The sequence below is a fragment of the Pelophylax lessonae genome, assembly GCF_965119305.1.
Source record: "Pelophylax lessonae genome assembly, chromosome: 2".
NCBI classification, from domain to species: Eukaryota; Metazoa; Chordata; class Amphibia; order Anura; family Ranidae; genus Pelophylax; species Pelophylax lessonae.
This window is the reverse complement of record NC_138769.1, coordinates 325,859,460-325,882,683: the sequence shown is the minus strand read 5'-3', so window position 1 is coordinate 325,882,683 and position 23,224 is coordinate 325,859,460. Positions and strand designations below refer to the sequence as shown.

Sequence of the window (23,224 nt, the reverse complement as noted above, 5' to 3'; positions counted from 1 at the left end):
ATGGGAAAGATGTTGAAAGACTGATAACCATACAGTGCTTTATACGTGACAATCCTTACATTGCGTTTGCTTGAGGTTTAACAAAGGATGTGCATTACAGTACATTGTTGGAGTAGGCAATGACATCATCTTGAGAAGCATCTAAGGTTTGGAAATAGTGAGATCCTTGTGTTTGTGTTGAAACGCAAGACCGGTGAATACACTGCATAGAGTAAAAATATTTCCTCGTGCTATACTAATTGAAGCAAGGAATTTAAAGTGGGTGCCCTGCCTTTTAAGGTAATGCAGGTGCTAATTCATTCCACTGCAAAAAGATTAATCGTCTCCTTTTATTCTTCGCTGTCCAATGAATAATCTCAGCTCTGATAACATTAATTTCAGTAGAAAGGGGCAGGCTGTAGGTGGTGCTGAGAGCTGCCTCTTTGCTCACCTGGACTACAATGGAAGGCGTGGAAGTGCTAGAGAGTATTTATGCCTTGGTATTCCAGCAGATCACCTACTGTTCATTTATCACCTGTCCAATGTGCACAATGCTGGGGGCTGGTTTACTGCCATTGGTGCTAGCTGCAGTGGGTGAGTCACATTGTCTCTTTCTTTTGCTCAGAGCCCGGCATGAGCTGCTTACTATATTAGAGTACACTGCAGATGATTTTACAAGAGCTTCAACACATACTGCTACATATTTTACATATGCATAAAATATTGTGCTCTATTAAATGAAGATTTGCAGGTAAAATGTCAAGAAATATTTTTCTCAACTTAATTCATTTTTACATTATTGATAATGAACATGCACAACTGAATTACACAGTACGGTAAACAGATCAAGAAAAGGTCTTCAGGAAGGAAGGGAAAGAGGGGACATGATTGAAACCTTTTATGACATTAAGCGTGTGAACAAGGTTTACGATAGTAGTATTTTCAATATAAAGCTAAGATCAAGAACACAGGGATAGGACCCAAACTAGCAGAAGAAAAGTTCAAAACTAATCTTAGAAAGTATTTTTTTTATTGAAAGAGTAGTCAATGCTTGGAATAGACTTCCAGCATAGATAGTGAGTCGGTCAACAGATTCAAATATGCTTGACATTAACATTGATCTATATTTGGACAAAAAAGTCCAAAAAAATGTAATATAAATAAAAAAAAATTAGGCTGACTATATGGACCACTTGGTCTTTTTCTACCATCACCCAAGTTTTACATTTCTCAATAGGAACAGAAGGAATTGTAAGCAACATTTGTATGTCTTCTAGATTGTAAGCTCTAACGAGCAGGGCCCTCTGATTCCTCCTGTATTAAATTGTATTGTAACTGTACTATCTGCCCGTATGTTGTAAAGCGCTGTGCAAACTGTTGGCACTATATACATCCTGTATAATAATCTTAAAATATGTTTTAGTTGTCTTTTACAGCTACAACAATGCTTATACGTGTAGAAGTGCAGCAATAACATGCAATTAGTGTTGCAGAAAACTTTGTTGTACAATTCTGTACTCCATGTCCAGTAGTCCAGTGACTCTTTTATACTGTACAGTGCTTAAAAATATATAGAAGCACTGTATATGGTTCATGCAGGCAGCTAGAGGGGGTTTAGTGCTGTACTGGCTTAAAAAATACAATTGGAATGCTTGTTAAAAGGTACATTATGGGAACACTGAATTGAATTGAACATTGAGAGTTGTACATGCTAGGATCATTGAATACGCTGGGGCTAGGTGCAGGGCAGTGAGTTTCATAATAATTATGTTGGGTTGCAGTACATACAGTTCTGTATATCCTCAGTCCTGCATATCAGAAAAATCAATTTGTAAAGTGCTGTATAATTTTTGAACTTTTGACAGTTGTCTCATGCAATAAATAGGGATGTCCTTAGGTTAAGGAACATTATATTCAGCAAGGATTTTATCTGGCTTATGCTACAGATTCACCATAGCATTATTATATTAGTTAATAATTCTCCAGGACAAATAGGGCAGGTTTCTGTAGTTGTATTGTAAGAAGATGATAGTGACACAACTTTCACTTTCTCTAATAGCTGCCAATTGTCCCTGTCAGGGACAGTTCCAAGCTTTGGACATTTGTCACTTTGTGACGAGCAATACTGTTGTCTAAGTTGTACAATCATTAATATGTAGAGTAGTACATATTTTTGTGCTGTCTAACAATCCAAATAATGTAATTAGGTATGTGTCATGTTTTCTGCAGCAACTGGTGGACCACTTTGATGGGTCTGAGCTGTATCCACTATAGGGCAAAGGTGTGACTTCTGTTATAAATTGATTTCCAGTTACAAAGGCTGCTGTGAGAAGTGTTTGGATATCATATCCTAGGATTACATCATCAATGGGCCCTAACACTCTCTTAGGCTTAGATTTACTATGGCTTGCCTTATGCAAGAAAGTGAATGGCGACAGTGGTTTAACATGTGTATTAAATAGTTCAGAATACTTCCACTACTCCTAGCTTAAGCATGGTTGCATATTGTAATCATATCTTTTACCTCCCATCTTTCTGAAATGATAAGGAGGGACATCTTCTAGCACACAATATGTAGGCAGAAAAAGCTTGGCTAAACCACACAAGTGCTTTTTTCGACCTCATATTTTTCTTTATATCACTATTTAAAAATGGATATAAAATATAATAAAATATAAAGGTAGATAATAAATAGTGTAGTGCAACATACCACTGTTGGTGGTAAAATAGTACAGAATGAGTCAAATGTGTGTCTCCTCCTATTTATACATGGAGCTTTAATCAGGATAATGTAATAACACTGTTTTCAAATACATTTCAAAATTACTCTATAATTGTTTTTATTTCTAAAGCTTTTCTGAATTATTTACAATAAACTCCAGAGAGACATGTAAAATAAGAAATGCCTACAGATATAGTCATTTATTTATTTATTTATTTTTAAGGTGCCCTTTCCCACATAGAGGCTACTTCTTCTGTACCTCCAAGTTTTCACTCACGAATCAAGAGATGCTCCTGCAACAACTGGATGGATAAGGAGTGTGTATATTTTTGTCACCTAGATATCATTTGGGTCAATACAGGAGGGTAAGTAAAGTTTTTAAGGTTTTTCATAGCATTTGGTTCATGTTTCTTACTGTATTACTGCCATCGGTGACCTGGGTAAAGTCCAGGTTACAGTTGTAGAAAGCAGCTAAACTGCAGGAAAGTGGTACACTCTTGAAAAAAATATGTGACTTATCTTAAGTGCCAAAAGGTTTGCAATCCTGTTCTATTCAGGGTAAAGTGACAGTGTCCTGATTATGGATAGCATGTGGCCTCCTCTCATTAAACAGTGCTGGCTCCTAGCAGGTAATCACTAGGCACAAAGGCTGTAACATGACAGCTCCCTTTAGTATTCAACACCAGCTAAAACTGGGTATTAAATGGCTCGTTACCACTGAGCTTTCTGGTACGGTTCGGTTCGGTACGGTACGCTATTTATGCCGTTTCCATTATGAATGGTACCCTAATTCCGAACCGTACCGTACCACTTTTTGGTACCCTTTCGTTGGGGTACCAAGCACATTAGTACCGTACCAACAGGGTGGAGCTACACTCTGCAGAAGTTTGATTGGTTGACAGAGAATCGTCTATCACAGCTTTCCTGCTACACCACGCCTATCATGAAAGGGTACTATTGGCAGTGGAAACGCAATGTGTACCGTTCTGAACCGTACCGTACCGAACCGAACCATACCGTACCACTCAGTGGAAACGAGGCATAAGTGCCAGATAAATAAGTGGCAGTTTCTCTAAAAGCCACTCTTGTGATCTAGTCCAGACATCCATTCCAGACATTATAGCCTGCTCTCTACTCCTGTAAGCAAGGTCCTAATGACATGGTGTAATGACTCAGCTTTTCCAAGTCCCATGATTGCTGTGCAGAAGCTTAGCTGAATTAAAAGAAGAATCAGGTGTCTATGCTAGTTGTATTTCAAACTAATTTAATAATTCTTTAGTAAAACATAAGTTTAGTTGAATAATGACTGATTTAATAATGAGCAATACATATTTTGTTGAGAATTGTCATTTGGGAAATATGTAAAAAAACAAAATGTTTCCATAATTTCAAAAAATTCAGGTGAAAAAAAAGAAAGTTAAACTGAAAAATGAAGACATTTCAAATGGAGTTGTCCACAATGTCATACTGCAAGGGTGGGCAGAGTTTGTTACTTTTGTGAAAATATGTGACAAAAGGAGGTCAGGAGGTGGACCTATGGTGATATCATGAAAGCCTTACTACAACCATAACTTCGATTTTGTACTACTCACCCTAGATACACCTAAAACCAAACTTAAACATAACTAATGCAGCCCAGGTTTATTGGGGAGACAACACTGTGATCTAGTTTTGGTTGGCTAGAAATGTTAAAGTCAGGGCCATAATAAATTAACACACAGTTTGACCCCCAGCCACATGGGTTTCACTCTGTATTGCATTTGTGTAGGGTAGTTTTATTATCAGGCTGATGCAACTGCATATTGGACTAGTATACATATATAAAGAAGTAAAGCAATGTCACAACTTCTCGCCACTAATGCTGACATCAGTAAGCTGCCATTGTTCTGGTGACTTTATAATTTGTTACATTTGCACTGGTGTGTACCAATCCAGGGGTTTTGATGGAAAATATAATGGGAACGTAACCTTTGCAACAAGTAAAAGTGACACTTTTGGTAACAGCCCGGAGCTAACCATTCAACAGATCATGTAACATAACATATTAATTTTACCTGTAGATACCTGCAGACAGTGTAATAGATAGCAGGATTTTGCAACAGAACAAGCCCATAAAACAATAGAGAATAATGTTAATATACTTCTATATGTCTGTATAACCCCTTTTTATTATGGGTATTGTCCTGGTGTACCAACAGGTTACACACATTGGGTTATATATATATACCATATATATATTATGAAATGGGCTGTGCCATTCACCAAACATTAACAGGTGGTTAATTTTCCCTGTAATGTAAAACACAGGAACTTGAACTTTTGCACTCTGTTTAGCGCATGGTTGATCCCTTATATATAACAGGAAAATCCTGGTACTACACATTGGGTTGAACGCAAAAAAAAAACATGTCAGCTCTGGTGAGAGCCGTTGTACTAACGATCTGACTTTACTACAGCGATCTCCCCTGCTGAGCTGTTGTGTTCTGACAGGGGGATGGCCTCCCCGCCAGAACACTATGATCAGCGCTCTTCGTCATTGGCTGAGAGCACTAATTGGGAGCCGGTCGGCTGCTGGTTATTCAGCGCGCATGTCTAACAGGAGCCGGCCAAACGGTATGTGTATGGAGCTTAAGAGTGGGCATAAACAGCACTTTTGACGAGTGCCTATTACAGACCCAACCACTCATATTAACCCCCGCAGCACTGGAAGATCATAGCTGTGGAGGTATCCAGGGAAACAGGGAAGCAGAGACACATTTCATTCACTATACGTATTGTCCCTGCTGCTGATTTAAAAAACAAAATCACTAAACTTAAGCTTCAAACAGTTTTGAAACCTAAATTTACTTTGCACCAGCCTCTTGTAGTTCCAGCAGAGCTTAGACTGTGGGGGAGAGGGAAGGCATTGCATCAGTGTGAAAGCACCCTTAAACCCCATGCACACAGGCCGAATGCTGAATAAAAACCTGCCGACATTTGGCCCGTGTGTAAGACACTCGGTCCAATAGAAGCCAGCTGTTTAGCCAGCTTCTGTTGGACGAAAATGCTGGACAACCAGCAGCCAACCCAGGGGCGTAACTACAGGGGGTGCAGGGGTTGCAGTTGCAACCGGGCCCCATGCTCCAGGGGGCCTGTGCGGCTCCCCTGTACACCTGGATAGGAGGGGTGGTGGGGGCAGCATGTAGAAAAATCACTGTCCTCCTTTTTCCTCCTGTAGCTGCAGGAGGAAAATGGAGGAGATTGGTTCCTCTGTATGCTGCCCCCACCACTCTTCCTATCCAGTTCACTTGTGTTCTTCTGTCCCTGTGTGCTCCCCTGGTCCCCCCTACTGTGCTAACCCCCCCACTGTGCTCCCTCCCCTCTCCTGCCGGCTGCTGCAGGGGATGTGTCACAATAGAGAACCAGGAAGAGGTCGGTAAATGTGTAATTTACCAGCTCCTTCCTTTTCTGAATGGACAAAGTCATAGTCAGTGACATTGTAAGAAAAAATAAAATAAAATGATAAAAAAATAATACAATTAAAATACCAAAAAATAAAAACTGACTCCAGTGGGTGAACTTCCAGGATTGCAAAGGTCACACTTGCAACTGTGCCCTGGCATTCCACCACCGTGGGGAGGCCCCAAGATGGCAGGAAGGGGGCCCACTGCAGAACTTGTGAAAGGGTCCCGCTGCGGGACCGTAATACAGGGCCCCGCAACAAGAGTAAAGGATCAGAGGGAAGAGCCCCAGACTTGAAGAGAAGGGCCCCGGCCAGGGGTCTGGGGGGCCCTTCATGGTTTCTTGCCCCGGGGCCCTGAAGGTTCTAGTTACGCCTCTGAGCCGACCGACTCCCAATCAACTGATCGGAGTGCTCTGTCAGGGCGGGGGGGGGGGCACCCCCCTGTCAGAACACAGCAGCTCAGCTGGGGAGATTGCTGTACTAACATCGGATTGTTAGTACAGTGGCTCCAAAAGGAACAGAAAAAAACAGTATCTACCAGGTTTTAGGCCCGCCATACACAGAGTGAATTTCTTTCTTGCATTCACAGGTTGCAGGAAAGAAATTTGTTTGATTTCCCCATCAACACAGACAGTGTTGACTGGGGGAATCCCTCCCGTCGAGCCATTGTTTTCTCCCGGCAGGGGAGGACGGGGAAAGCTGTACCCGCTGGGAAAAGACCGTGATTATCGCTAGCGGCTATAGCCGAATCTGGCAGGCTGGTTATACCCAAGTTGATCGATTGATCCACTTGGTACATTCATCCTGCCCATTAAGGGCTTTATTCTTGGCCCGGTTCCTGCTGACAACTAGCGGAGATTCGAACCGGTATGGCCAGCCTAAGAAAGGAAAGAAAGGGAAATAAACTAGTGGGAGGGTAGGCATTTTAGAGCAAAGCTCTAAGTACCCTTAAAAGTGAAAAAGGCATACATGCCTAAAGCAGTTAAAACAATAAAAGGAAGTTGATTTCCATGAGCTTGTGTCCTGAGTGTTTATATAAAGATAACTCATATACAGTGCCTTGCGAAAGTATTCGGCCCCCTTGAACTTTGCGACCTTTTGCCACATTTCAGGCTTCAAACAAAGATTTAAAACTGTAATTTTTTTGTGAAGAATCAACAACAAGTGGGACACAATCATGAAGTGGAACGAAATTTATTGGATATTTCAAACTTTGTTAACAGATAAAAAAACTGAAAAATTGGGTGTTGAAAATTATTCAGCTCCTTTACTTTCAGTGCAGCAAACTCTCTCCAGAAGTTCAGTGAGGATCTCTGAATGATCCAATGTTGACCTAAATGACTAATGATAATAAATAGAATCCAACTGTGTGTAATCAAGTCTCCGTATAAATGCACCTGCACTGTGATAGTCTCAGAGGTCCGTTTAAATCGCAGAGAGCATCATGAAGAACAAGGAACACACCAGGCAGGTCCAAGATACTGTTATGGAGAAGTTTAAAGCCGGATTTGGATACAAAAAGATTTCCCAAGCTTTAAACATCCCAAGGAGCACTGTGCAAGCGATAATATTAAAATGGAAGGAGTATCAGACTACTGCAAATCTACGAAGACCTGGCCGTCCCTCTAAACTTTCAGCTCATACAAGGAGAAGACTGATCAGAGATGCAGCCAAGAGGCCCATGATCACTCTGGATGAACTGCAGAGATCTACAGCTGAGGTGGGAGACTCTGTCCATAGGACAACAATTAGTCGTATACTGCACAAATCTGGCCTTTATGGAAGAGTGGCAAGAAGAAAGCCATTTCATAAAGATACGTATCCATAAAAAGTGTCATTTAAAGTTTGCCACAAGCCACCTGGGAAACACACCAAACATGTGGAAGAAGGTGCTCTGGTCAGATGAAACCAAAATCAAACTTTTTGGCAACAATGCAAAACGTTATGTTTGGCGTAAAAGCAACACAGCTCATCACCCTGAACACACCATCCCCACTGTCAAACATGGTGTTGGCAGCATCATGGTTTGGGCCTGCTTTTCTTCAGCAGGGACAGGGAAGATGGTTAAAATTGATGGGAAGATGGATGGAGCCAAATACAGGACCATTCTGGAAGAAAACCTGATGGAGTCTGCAAAAGACCTGAGACTGGGACGGAGATTTGTCTTCCAAAAAGACAATGATCCAAAACATAAAGCAAAATCTACAATGAAATGGTTCACAAATAAACATATCCAGGTGTTAGAATGGCCAAGTCAAAGTCCAGACCTGAATCCAATCGAGAATCTGTGGAAAGAACTGAAAACTGCTGTTCACAAACGCTCTCCATCCAACCTCACTGAGCTCGAGCTGTTTTGCAAGGAGGAATGGGAATGGGTCTCTCGATGTGCAAAACTGATAGAGACATACCCCAAGCGACTTACAGCTGTAATCGCAGCAAAAGGTGGCGCTACAAAGTATTAACTTAAGGGGGCTGAATCATTTTGCACACCCAATTTGTCAGTTTTTTATTTGTTAAAAAAGTTTGAAATATCCAATAAATTTTTTTCCACTTCATAATTGTGTCCCACTTGTTGTTGACTCTACACAAAAAATTACAGTTTTCTATCTATGTTTGAAGCCTGAAATGTGGCAAAAGGTCGAAAAGTTCAAGGGGGCCGAATACTTTTGCAAGGCACTGTACATATTTTCTCCTTGGATATACAGTATATCAGGTATTTTGATAAGAGTAAGGGTTAGGTAAGGGCAGGAGAGGTGTGTAAGGTAAAAGAAAACACTAAGAATGAAAAAGAAGAAAGGACTATGGATATCATATCGTTTACAATCACTTTAATATGAATATGAAATTTAAAGGAAGGTTTTGCTTAATGAGGTTCCATGGTTCCCATATAGAATCATACATTTTTAGGGTGTGGTGTAGTTTGGCAATAGACTTTCCATCAGTTGGATCTCCCTAATAAGAGTGAAGAGATCCTCTTGTAAGGGTGGGGAGGTATGTATCCAATGTAGCACTACCAGGCATTTTTTTGTGGTCAAGATATGGATTGTGAACTGGTTTGTCTTTGATTCTGTCAGGTTTTCATCACTATCTATGTCTCTATTTGGTAGATTTCACTCTCACATCTTATAGTAACGCTAGAGATTGAGAAATAATTTTAAGCTTTTGGTTAAAGTAATGGTTAAGGGCTAATTCTTAGGTTTTTGGGTTTGATTTTAAAGTTGGCATGTGTGGGGTTTCACTAGGGGACTATTTATAGAAAAATTGTAAAATAATAAAATACCACCTTTATGGCTGCTAGATGGAACTGAGAAGCATATAAAATACATTTGTCTTTGTAACAACAGATACAATGTAACAATTCTAGAAAATGCTAGCAGGAATTAGCAAATGAACCAGTGTTAGGCCCCTTTCACACACGCGGACCGTTCAGATCCGCCTGTCAGTTTTTTAGGTGGATCTGAACGGATGCCACATGCATCTTTATGGGGTAGCGGATGTCAGCGGAGACATGTCCGCTGACATCCGATCCTGTCCATCATATCCGGACGGATGGAAACCCTATTTTCCATCCGTCTGGCAGATTGGATCAGACGGGATCGGATGAGAACGGACAGGTGGTCCGTTCTCATCTGATTCCCCCATAGAGGACAGCGGGGATCTGACAGCTCCGTCTCCGCTCTGTGTGCACTGTCATCCGCCTGCTCAGCAGGGGATCGGCGGATCGATCCCCCGCTGAGAAAAACGGAGCCTGCCGATGGAGCGGACAGTGTGAAAGGGGCTTTAACATTTATTTGATAATTTCCTCTAGAATTCTCTAGAAATGTTACATTGTATGTGTTGTTACAAAAAAACGTAAGCATTTTTTATGCTCCTCAGCTCCATCTAAAGGCCATAATGTGGTATTTTACTCCTGCCCATAATAAAAAAAAAACATTTGTTCAGAAAAGAAAATAGCCTAAAGAACATTCGTTTTCACCCAATTTATATTGAATTAATGTACATGCAGATTTGCTGGACAAATGGTTATGCAGAATTTTTTTTTAAATAGATCCCTACATGTTAATGTGAGGCTGACATGATGAGAGTTAGGGTGATAGGTGATAATTAGAATTTAATGTTTCTTCACTATTTCAAAATTTCTGCACCAGATTCCTTGCAGTAATTTTTACCAACCTCTAACCAACTTACCACCCTCTGTAAGGCCCACACAGGGCATGTTAAATTAACACAACTTTCCAAGGGTATGATCATTACCTCAAAGCCCTATGCCCATTTTTTGGGTAAAATTAAGTCATAATAGACATACATTTATTTTAAATAGCTAGCTTTGCTTGATGACATGTTTGTTCATAAACTTGGGCATGTCTAATAAAAATGAATAATAATTTACCTAACTGCTGTATTTCAGTCTTTCAGACCCTATATAATAATCCTGCCTGTCTTATGTTATAATAGGCAAACAATCCCATACGGATTAGGAAATCCTAGAAGATGTAAGAGAAAAGCATTAGCAAGATGCGTGTGTGAGGACATAAAGGACAGGATCTGTGACAGCTTCTGTTATGATGAATCAAGGTGAGTGCAGACATGCCTTTTATATATCAAATGACAGGTGTATGGAGAGCAAGCTATTAGTTGGGTAGCAGGCTAAGTTTATGTTGAAGATATATATATATATATATATATATATATATATATATATATATATATATATATTGGCAGAGGTGAGTTGTTTACAGCCTGGCCCTGGAATGAAAATCCCGATGAACACAGTATCTGTTTAACGATCTGTTAATGTTAAATGAAAGAAATGTTCTAATTGTACCATAAATCCTTTCTACCTGTGTTATTGTGACACCAAGCAGTTACATAACAGGCACCTTAACTCTTACCTGCCTGTGATAAACGTTATACTAGAACGCAGAATATTTTAGCAACAGTAATGACTGCCGTTTTCCAAATGGTTATACTGTAAGTAATATGATTAGATAAGGTTGTCCCTTACCCACTAAAACTAAGACCCCCACAATAAAGCATTTAAATACTAGGTGTTAGAAATGCAAAATTATAATGATTGTGCAAACATTCATAACTTTTTTTGTTTTGGAAAGTTTAGGGACGAGTTAAAAACCCCTTTGCATAGATTTTCTTCATATCCTGTCCTGGAGATACAACAGAAAGTGAGGGGACATTCATACAAAGTGAGGAGGACTCCTAGACAGTAGTCCCCAGAAGTGTCTCCATTGAAAGATTCACTCTCACCCTTTGTTCTGGTAACAAAAGATAAAAGATAGGGGTATTAATAATTTCCTATTTAATACAAAACTTGGAAAAGGTTGGCTATACATACAGTATCTCACAAAAGTAAGTACATCCCTCACATTTTTTGTAAATATTTTATTATATCTTTTCGTGTAACAATGTAAATTAGCTGTTCCCTCAAAATAACTCAACACGCAGCCATTAATGTCTAAAACACTGGCAACCAAAGTAAATACACCCCAAAGTGAAAATGTCCAAAAAAATTTCCAATTAGTCATTTTTCCTCCCCAGTGGTATGTCACTAGTTAGTATTACAAGGTCTCAGGTGTGAATGGGGAGCAGGTGAGTTAAATTTGGTGTTATTGCTCTCATATCCAGAGGTTGTCTTTGGGAAATATACGTGTGAGTGCTGTCAGTGTTGCTGCAGAGGTTGAGGGGGTGGGGGGGGGGTCAGCCTGTCAGTGCCCAGACCATATACCACACACTGCATCAAATTGGTCTGCATGGCTGTCATCCCAGAAGGAAGCCTCTTCTAAAGATGATGCACAAGATAGCCTGGGAACAGTTTTTCTGAAGACAAGCAGACTAAGGACATGGATTACTGGAACCATATCCTGTGGTCTGATGAGACCAAGATAAACTTATTTGGTTCAGATGGTGTCAAGCGTGTGTGGCGACAACCAGGTGAGGAGTACATAGACAAGTGTGTCTTGCCTACAGTCAAGCATGGTGGTTGGAGTGTCATGGTCTGGGACTGCATGAGTGCTGCTGGAACTGGGGAGCTACAGTTCATTGAGGGAACCATGAATGCCAACATGTACTGTGACATACTGAAGCAGGGCATTATCCCCTCCCTTTGGAGACTGGGCCGCAGGGTAGTATTCCAACATAATAACAACCCCAAACACACCTCCAAGACGACCACTGCCTTGCTAAAGAAGCTGAAGGTAAAAGTTATGGATTGGCCAAGCATTTCTCCAGACCTAAACCCTATTGAGCATCTGCGGGCTATCCTCAAAATGAAGGTGGAGGAGCACAAGGTCTCTAGCATTTACCAGTTCCGTGATGTCATCATGAAGGAGGGGAAGAGGACTCCAGTGGCAACTTGTGAAGCTCTGGTGAATGCCATGCCCAAGAGGGTTAAGGCAGTGCGGGAAAATAATGGTGGCCACACAAAATATTGACACTTTGGGGCCAATTTGGACATTTTCACTTAGGGGTGTACTCACTTTTGTTGTCAGCAGTTTAGACATTAATGGCTGTGTGTTGAGTTATTTTGAGGGGACTGCAAATCTACACTGTTATATAAGCTGCACACTAACTGCTTTAGCAAAGTGTCATTTCTTCAGTGTTGTCACATGAAAAGATATAATTAAATATTTACAAAAATGTGAGGGGTGTACTCACTTTTGTGAGATACTGTATATTTTTTTTCAATCAAGAAAAAAAAAAGTTTTATTGAGATAACATAACATCTACATTAAATATACAGCTTCATGTAAAACATTTTATACATATACTTTTAAAAACAAAACCAATTGGTATATATTGATGTTGTAAATTTCAGTTTCAGTCTTAGTTATAGGAATATCAGGATGGTCTATATGGCAAGCATTGTCATTACTTACTTACTTATTTTTTAAATATATATTGTTATGTTTTTAACTTACTATTTGTTTATTTAGTTATTTTTCCTAATCGCCTGTACTGATTATTTTCTATTCTAGAACCATTTCAATGCCCCAAGTTACTGCCTAAGTATATCAGTGTTAGAAAGTTTATTTCTAATTGGACTTAACTGAGTGTTTCCTACCTGTAGACCATGTACAGTACAATTTTTGTGTCTGCACTCACAAACCAAGAATTGTAAAAATTGTGACATGGACTTTCATTCAAAAATCTAGGGTTTTTTAAAAAAAGCCAAAAAGTTTAGATGAAAACAGGGACGGCGATACAGTTTGTGCAGATTCTTCAGCTGCACAGGGGTCCTGTGGGAGTTAGGGCAATCATTATGTGGGCCAGGAAGGGACTGGGTGTTGACAGAGGTGGTGTTCTTTGCCCTGACCTTAGTTGCATATTAGATCATGAGAGAGTTCAGGATATCTATCTATCTATCTATCTATCTATCTATCTATCTATCTATCTATCTATCTATCTATCTATCTATCTATCTATCTATCTATCTATCTATCTATCTATCTATCTATCTATCTATCTATCTATCTATCTATCTATCTATCTATCTATCTATCTATCTATCTATCTATCTATCTATCTATCTATCTATCTATCTATCTATCTATCTATCTATCTATCTATCATACAAAGGTGTGCACTAGGGAGCTTTCAAAATTATTCTTTCACAGGGGCTCTTGACTACGTTGGCCATTGAATTCGAGAACGTACAAAAAGAGCTCTCCAAGAGTTTGATCGACTTTGTCTTTACCCACTATTCCACTGTAATATATTGTTTAGCTTTATCTTCTAATACATCTTTTTATTATTACCAAGAATTTGTCTATAGCAAAGGGCATGGGTGTTACCAATGAAAAGTGACCAAATGCTAGCTGCTTTGTATTGCTTCAATAAAACATGCAATAAAACAGTTAACTCAGTCACTGCTATGCCACACAGAACTTCACCACTATGACACCGGTTTTATCTCTTAGCTCTATGACACTACAGTGAGTAACTAGATGACTGGGCCTATATCATGTCAAACAGACATACGAGAGTAAAGAAACTAGAGGCTCCTAGGGCTTTTGATACTGTTGCATTTTTTCGCTCTGGTGCTTAGAGGTCACAGGAAAAAATTTAGGCATGGATTAACAAATCCCCCCAACAAGCACTGATAGTCTACTATTTACATGATCTAATGGCAGTGCCATCCTAACACATGGCTCCCAATTTGGCTACATCTGCTACAGCTGTTGCACTACTGGATACAAGCCAATAATAGAATGGCAATAACAGCTGATGGCACCATTAAAATGAATGTTATTTGCTTTTCATGAACTAGAAAATAAAACTCTTCTCAATAAAGATTCTGCCTTTTTTTAGGAACACAGTTGCCAAAAAACAAAGAGGCAATGAAAGGAAATTACCAACAAATAACGTACAAAGCACAAAGCGGTCTCAAGTCCAACTTTTGCTTTTACTGAGGTAAGATGCACCCTTTATAACAACATAAATGTATGTTTTGCAATGAAAAAAATGAATACACTGGCTAACACATCACTCACTAGCCATCAATATATTACTGTAGTGAAAAAGCACATGATGTACTTTGCATTGTTGCCCCTTCCAACATATGCTGCTTTGTGCCTGAAGGGCACACATCACCCTTCTTCAGAGACAGCCTCTATGGAACAATCCATAAATGTCTGACCTTAAGACATGTTGTGCTCCCCAACATGTAATCATTTCAAAGTGTAGCAACTAACTGCATAGGAGAGCAAGAAAGAAAATGACAATTAATATACAGTATAGTGTTGTATTATATTATATGTAAAAGTATTATTATTATACAGGATTAACACCTTTAAGACCACCCGCCGCAGATTTACTGCGGTAGGCTGCCTCTCCTGCGCAAACCAACGTAGCCCTACGTCAGTCCTGCGCGTGGTGCTGGAGGGCGAGTGTGCGCCGTCGGCCGCGCACTCACGCCCTCAGTAGGCAGCAGGGATACCAATGCAGGGGGCCCGCCGGGCACCCTCAATCGCTCCCCGCTGAGGGAGAAGGATGGTCGGCTGTTGTAAACAGAACTGACTGTTGTTCTCTCAGAAATGATCACAGAGTGCCTGCGCTCCTGCAATACAGGATCAAAGGTCTCTATGATCATTTGACAAGCCCATCCACCCCACAGTTAGAAAACACTCCCCTAACCCTTTGATCACCCCTAGGTTAACCCCTTCCCCTGCCAATGTCATTATTACAGTAACAATGCATATTTTTAGCACTGATTACTGTAGTAATGTCACTGGTCCCCCCAAAAGTTTAAAAAATGACCAGTTAGGGGTCCGATCTGTCCCACTAAATATTGCAGATCAATGCCATTACTAATAAAAAAAAAAAAAAAAGAAAAAGACATAAATCTTTCCACTAGTTTATAGACGCAATGACATTTGCGCAAACCAATCAAAATACGCGGTTTGCGATTTTTTTTTACCAAAAATATGTCGCAGAATACAAAAAGATCAAAAATCTTGATTTTTCATTTCTTTTTTTTTTTGGGAATGTTATATAGCAGAATGTAAAAAATATATATATATATTTTTTTCAGAAATGTCACTCTTTTTTTGTTAATAGCGCAAAAAATAAAAGTCAAAGAGGTGATCAAATAGCACAAAAAGAAAGCCCTATTTGTGGGAAAAAAGTACATTAATTTTATTTGGGTACATCATCGCACGACCACGCAATTTTCCGTTAAAGTACCGCAGTGCCGAATTGCAAAAAATGGCCTGGTCATTAAGGGGGCAAATCCTTTTGGTCCAGAAGTGGTTAATATAGCGCCAACAATTTGCGCAACACTTTACAATGTTAGGGCAAACAGTTCCAATACAATACTATTCAATACAGGAGGAATCAGAGGGCCCTGCTCGTTAGAGCTTACAATCTAAAAATAACTGTAGTAACTGTTAATTGCAAGTGTGCTGCCTTATCACATTTCAGCAAATACTACCAGAGAACCTACTAGTGCTATTTACCTTCATGGTCTTCACTCATTTAGCTGCTGGACCCAAATTAAAAAATATATGTTGTCCACTTTATAAGTATTACTTGCTGTGAGTAGTTCAGGTGGTGCTGATAGCCACAGTTGCATGCAATTCATGTTTTTCACAATATATATGGGATACTGTGAGAGATAACAGCTTATTACCCCTTATTTTTTCATGTCCTTGTTCCTTTTTATACCAGGGATCTTGGACGACTTGTCTTTTTGACTGATTGATCCCTGAAGAACTAGTGTTCTGTTTAAAGTGGAACTGCACTTCATCTGAGCACCACAAACCAAAAATGCTATTTCCTTAATTTTTAGTATTTAAAGCAAACTCCCCCATACATCCGTGTCTCCATGCTTAATTTTGCAGAGAAATAATTTAGAAAAAACACCCCCTGGCATTTCTGGCCTTTGCCATTTTAAATAAGGGCAGATGATTCATGTAGCATTTACTTCCTGGAATCTGTCTCAGGCATAGGCTGAGCTGAGAACCCTCCCTCCCCTTCTGAAGACTCCCAGGATGTATGACATAATTTGCCTAGGCATGGAAACCAGGAAGTAACCGAAGAAATGGAAAAAAAAGTGTAAAACAAGTAAATATGATATACTTTCCTATCCATTTACTAATGCTAGCAGCACCGGGATTAGAAATAGTCCATGTAGATTGAGAGACTAAAGAACCACTTTAAACTTTCTCAGTTGTTAGGAATCATTTTCAGACTTGCAAAACCTATATGATCTGCCCACTTCATGAAAAAATGGGATGGAGAAGATCTTCCCGTAACCACTTTACCTCTGATATGGAGAATTATCTACAAAGAGAACCAGTATAAAAAGTATTTTACTAGTATCACGCTCCAGAAGTGTTTCATGCCATGTGCCCCTGGGCAGATCCTTTATGTAGGAGATGTATGAGCTACATTGGCTCTCTTACACACTTATATTGGTTTGTTCTCTTATTAACCCCTTTTCAGAGATCTGTTCAGTATTCCATTATGTTATAAAATATGCTTTCTAGGTTTAGTGCCTGCCAGCTTGCAGAAATCCTCTAATAAACTCTTATCACACATACTCACAGCTTTAAGATGCCCTTTGGCACTCAAATAGAAGCAAATAACTTGACTTTACTGTTACATAAAAGATGTATTTTTTTTAAGGTATGATTTATTAGTTTTTACATAGAAACAAGAAACAACAGAACTAGAACAGCCAAATTACTCATTACTTACAAACATTGTGCCAAGATCAGGGTGACATTACCACACTGACTTTTTGCGAAAATAAATGTTTAAGTGGCCCGGGAATGCGAGGCGGTATCTCAAAGTTGTACACTTTGTTTGCAGATCAGGGTTCAAAACTTTCTTCCCAACTAGCTTGGGAGGCGGATCTGGGGGACACTATAGAGGAGGAAATTTGGTTCCAATGGTTGACCATGGTGCACATGGGAATTTTAAATACTTCCCCCGGTGGAGGTGAATTACAGGGTATTGTCACAATGGTACATTGTTCAGACGAAAAAGGCAAAAATTTACCTCGATGCATCGCCTCTCTGTTTCAGGAGCTGTGCCCAAAAGGAAAATGGTATTGGACAAGAATATTCAATTTGGTATATTCGATGACTGGATTGAATATTCCTAAAAATGTTAGGATGGCACTATTTTCCGATCTTTTGAGTGAGTTACCTTGAAATCTCAGGACTCTCACCTTCTTTATTTTTCTGGCAGCTAAGATCACCATAGCGCGAGCATGGAAAACTCCTGTGATAAATCTAGCTTTAATGAAAAACAAAATCCCCTGGATCATGCTAAATGAAAAACTGGCTAGCATCCTTCATGACCAACAACACCATTTTGAAAAGGTCTGGAACCCCTGGATTAGATATCTTCAATCCCCGTAGGGGGAGGGTTTGAGGGGGGGGGGGGGGGTCAGTGGTCTGGAGTGTGGGGATCGGTGGCAATTCTTTTTTTATCTCTTTCTTCATGTCTTTTTCTCTCTTTAAACCTCTCCCATAATTTCTAATTTTGATATGAACTGTTTAGTCAGTACGTTTAAAAGTGGGTTTCAGGGCTGGCCTTAGCCTGGCCAACACTAGGAAATGTGGTGTTCTTTGGATTAGCGTAGGCAAATTTGGTTCAAGCATGCATAATTTATCTTGCAGGAATCCCCCCCCCCTTTTTTTTCCTCGCTGCCTTGGAACCAAATCCAAATAATGCCTACAGTGAACTACGATAATTATCTTTACTGTTGTAGTCTGTTTTTCACATGTCACTAACCACCCCCCTCGGGCGAGATGATTATGGACAGTAACTTTGATACATTATAGTTATATTGTAACTAGAATATGCTGATTTTGATCATTTCCACAGTAACACCATTGTTTAATATATATTCGTATGATTTTGTACCTCATTGTTTGCTTAAAAATCTTTTTTTTTCAATAAAAATTATTGGAACAAAAAAAAGTGTCAGTTAGTGTCAGAATGTCCACCACAATATCACAGTCCCGCTATATATATGTCGCTGATCGCTGCCATTACTATTAGGAAAAAAAACAAAGAAAATAAAAATATCACCTAGTTTGTAAACACTATAACAAACCAATTAATATATGCTTATTGGGTTTTTTTTTTTACCAATAATATGTATCAGAATACATATTGGCCTACATTGATGAAGAAATTTGTTTTTTTTTTTTCAATTTTTTGATTGGATATGTTTAATAGCAGAAAGTAAAAAATATTGGTTTTTTTTTTTTTCAAAATTGTCGGTATTTTTTTGTTTATAGGGCAAAAAAGTGCAGAGGTGAACAAATACCACCAAAAGAAAGCTCTATTTGTGGGAAAAAAGGACATGAATTTTATTTTGGTATAGTGTCGCATGACTGCGCATTTGTCAATTAAAGTAAAGCAGTGCTGTACCGCAAAAAATGGCCTGGTCATGAAGGGATAGTAAAGGAGACACAGAAATGATTTTGTACCATTGTGCAATTCAAAGTTTTCAAAGCATCAAAATAAAGACCAGACTCGATTACAAAATGTTGGTAAGAAAAAAGGTTAGCATTATTATAGGTAATTGCAGCTAGAAAGGGTCTCACCTTGGGGCATTCCTAGACCAAACGGAGGAATCTATCCAATTTGCCCATACTGAATAATTTATAAGGTGTGTAATATACAAAATGCAAACATTTAAGCTGAATCAGTTTGTCTTTAGAAGATATAACTGAAGCAATATACGTATCCTTCCAGGCTTCCTCTGATAGAGAGGGTAAATCGGTTTGCTATTGCTCTTTGGTTAGAGCAAGTCTTTTAGTTGTGACATATAATACAAGAATAGTATGTTGAGGTCACTTTTTGGTGTCCTGGGCTGAGTAACAGACTTTGTAATTTAGACATATTTGCAAATATCCAAAGCAAGCAGAGCTGAGTACATAGTTAATCTGGTTGAAAAATGGCACAAGTCCAACCATTTCAGCCAACAGAGGAAAAAAAACCCATATACACTATCCAATACCCACAGTTGATCCAGAGGAAGACAACAAAATTAAGCATGATCTAGTTTGCATCAGCGGGGGGAAAAATTCCTTCATGAAGACCCAAGAGGCAATTGGATATTCCCTGGATCAACTTTACCGATAAATATTAGTATTCAGTTATATTATGCGAATTTAGGAAAGAATTCAGGCCTGTCCTAAAACAATCATACATTATATTATTTTTGAATGTCTGTAAAATATTTAAAGGACCATTGTTGTATGGGTAGTGGAGGTATTTGACGCCTTAATGTGCCCAATTAATAAGGTGTTGGAGTTTAAAGAACTCTGTTAACTGGGTTGTGCCATAGTGGGGTGTTGGGAGAATGTGCGTTGTCTTAATGCAATAATTGATCTCTGAATATGTTTACATTTTGAGAGATAACTTTAATAACCCTGTACTTGATAGGGTGGCAAGGTGTTTCCTGTGCACAAAAGTGCAGCTTCAGTAATTGCGTGCAGCGTTAGACAAACTGTAAAAGTACATGCACAAATTGGGATTCAAAGTAGTATGTTTGCAGGTTGGGCAGGACTAGTCATCTTTTATACTGTATAGGGGTAGTGACAAAAGTGTCAGGAGATTGTATGGAGGGAAGAGTTATTTCCACACAAAACAGCCTAGAATAAAGTACATTTCCTTAGCTTGATTTTTTAGACTGTATATCTGGGAGCTTGTGAATTAATTAAAAAAGTGGTGTAAAAATATAATTTGAAATATATTTACATGTCCCATGAGGCTCAAAGAAAGTCTTGACCATGTTTGTGTACAATATTTATTGTTATCATCAAGTGATTAGGAATATTTGGTAATCTAGAGGTTTATTGCTTTCTTGAGTGGGCATGAGTCTCTAATTAGAGGTAGGGCAGAGAGGTCTATCCAGAAGATATTAGACTTCCTCTGGATTACATGAAAACCAGAAAATGTCTAAAATCTTCTATTAGGAATAACAGTCTATCAAATTATTAGTGGGGGTCAGCCAAATTAACCATATGGTCCACATAAATGTTCTGAATTATTTTCAGAAAGGCTTTGGGATTATGATATAGGAGTTTAACCCAATAAAAATAAGTGATCAAATGTATCTGCGGCATGTATGGCCATTCTTCTGAGTTGAAGACCCTGTAGGTATCCAAAGCCATTATGACCATGGAGCCCATTAAGGGTGTGTATAGTCTGTAAACTGCTTTAACTGCTGAAAAGACTCCTCAGATTTATGACCAGATTTTATGATATCCGCTACTACCTCATTCACTCACAGGACTAGAGCTAAAATGTTATTGTCTGAGGTAATAGGCAAATTGTAAAAAGGGAAAGGTGTGTAAAGGGATAACAAAATAGAAGCTTGAGGTTAAAAACAATGAGTGCTTCAGTTTGTAATGGAGGAAGACATCTCTCCTTGAAGGCATGATTGTACATTGTTAAAAGGTGAGGAATTAGAAGTTCCTTGACTCTACCACTCTGTTGGGGGTCTATCCAGATCCAGAGTTTTGTTGCATGGAAATGTAGCTATTGCAGCTGCAATCCACTGAGGACACATGGGGCATCAAGGGCCATTTTTTCTGTTGGGTAGTCATCTTGTTCTAGGGGAGGTATAATGGGCTTTTTATTTGAATCTTTTTAAAAGAAAACAAATGCATCTACAATGTGATTAGTTTGGAATATTTGTTCTGAAATTGATACAGTCTCTTATTTTGGAACAGAAGTTTTTTTCTAGTTTGTTACTCTAAGATCAGGTCATAATTTCTGGCGGTGTCTTTCTACGTCTGAAAAGTTTTAGGAGATGGGAAGTTGGTATATTCAAATTCTGCACAGGTTTTGATTCCACTTAAGTAATTTTGAGTTTGGAAAGCTTCTGAAACACACTGAACCCTTAGCAAAAGAGCCATGAACTGTGGCCTTGAAAGGGTTCCATCTAATAGCAACTGTTGGTACAAAGTTATTCAATGTCAATATCCTTAGATATCACATAAACATTGAATATTGATTTGTGGATCGGATAACCATAAAGGACTCATACGCCATAGTTGATATGATATCCTGTGAAAGATCACAAGGCTTACTGTGAGAGGAAGGGGGCACTTCACATATTGCCTTGTTCTGCTGCATCTTTGGGAATGCTGCTGGTTCCAAGCGGTTCTCAAAATTTACTAACAGTTATATTCAGCTATATTTAGTAAGGCAAAAAGTAATTTGGATGGTAAAGGACGATATAAACTAGACCATTGCCACTTAACTACAGCACTAATTTTTTATTGTTCTATCTGCTCTATACTAGGTTTAGATGAATTTGATGACCATTGCTTCACTAAGAAGATAGTCTTTAGAAAATGACTAGCAAGGAAAGTTACATAAGAAGTCGCCTGCTTTTGTTTACCCATGCTGCCTCACCTAAAGCTTAACTTTTACCTTCTGTACCTCCCCAGTTTACAAGCAGTAGAATGGCAAAATGCCACAAATTGGCTCCATAAAAATTGCAGAGATAAGATGCATAAACAAATATGAAATTGAATTCCTTTAGAAAGGATTTCAAGGACTTCAGGTTTGCTGATTGAAACTAAACAAAGCCTGCACTGTGGCTGAACAATAATGCTACACACAATTACTTGACTCAGGAAATTTTCCCAAGTATTTTCTAATGACTCTTATCAATAACTAATCAGAGTGAATTGTAAAACACAACATATTTCTTGCAGACTCTTACAGAATGTGAGATAGAGCCATGGCTAACATTATTTGCTGTGTTGATTGAAGAATTTTAAAAAAGTAACGTGGCATATTTTAATTCTCTTTCTTTTTCCACAGGGAAATCGCTGCATACAAGACTTCCATCCGCCAAAGTTTATCCACTACTACTTCCAAACTTCCTTCATACTCAGTGTTTTGGAAAAGAAAGAGATAAAATTAAAGAAAAAGGTTGATGGAGTAGAAGGAGAGATGGGTGAGGAAATAGATGTCTTGCAAGACAGAGTTTTAGCGACATCTTATAAAACCTCAAATCGCTCAGGGAGTCTTCACGTAGAAGACCAACTAAGGCTGTTCAGCTAGTTATGAAGAATAAAGGAACTTTTGGCTATAAAGAAATGTGCAAACCTCTTCAATGATGAACTTGTCTATGGGTAAATGCACATGCCTGTATGAAATTCCCTGGCAGGAGCTGAAAAAGAAAACTGTCCCTTGACTTGAAGCCATGATCTTTTTATGTTTTCTTTGCCTGCAAGGTGTTCATTAAAACAGGAACAGACTACAGTTAGCATGTGGCTGAAGTTCAGATTTTAATAATACTGTAGGACTGAGGAAGTGGCATGATTTTGTAGGGAGTAAAATGGCTAACTAAACAATGGATTACTTTTGGAGCAAACATTTCTGTTGGGAACAGCGCTGCCTTATGTTCTCAATAGTGAAGAACGTGCATATAATAACAAACATAAAAATATATTTGATACAGTAATTCAACATATAAGTCCTATCAGGCAGTATTGTTAATGTCCAAACTGTGAATAGCGATCTATGCCACTCTAAAACGTATCAGTTGTGTGCTTCAAAATTATGTGCTGCACTTGTGAGGTTTC

General features: G+C 38.9%; 1 protein-coding gene across 1 annotated transcript; it reads left to right on the top strand.

The window, feature by feature from the left end:
- The first annotated feature begins 517 nt into the window (after positions 1-517).
- Positions 518-22,901, top strand: LOC309547308 (endothelin-1-like). Its single transcript, XM_082247142.1, has 5 exons — positions 518-573; positions 2,925-3,066; positions 10,599-10,718; positions 14,466-14,567; positions 22,458-22,901. The coding sequence occupies exons 1-5, from the start codon at positions 522-524 to the stop codon at positions 22,552-22,554; spliced, it is 513 nt and encodes a 170-aa protein (XP_082103268.1). The 5' UTR covers positions 518-521; the 3' UTR covers positions 22,555-22,901.
- Positions 22,902-23,224: the final 323 nt, after the last annotated feature.

What these genes read in the sequence shown, in the direction of transcription:
- LOC309547308 (XM_082247142.1), top strand. Translation starts at nt 522, where the DNA reads ATGTGCACAATGCTGGGGGCTGGTTTACTGCCATTGGTGCTAGCTGCA. An exon ending in ATTGGTGCTAGCTGCAGTGG is followed by an intron (nt 574 to 2,924) that starts GTGAGTCACATT and finishes TTTATTTTTAAG; the next exon opens with GTGCCCTTTCCCACATAGAG. An exon ending in TTCTGTTATGATGAATCAAG is followed by an intron (nt 10,719 to 14,465) that starts GTGAGTGCAGAC and finishes GCCTTTTTTTAG; the next exon opens with GAACACAGTTGCCAAAAAAC.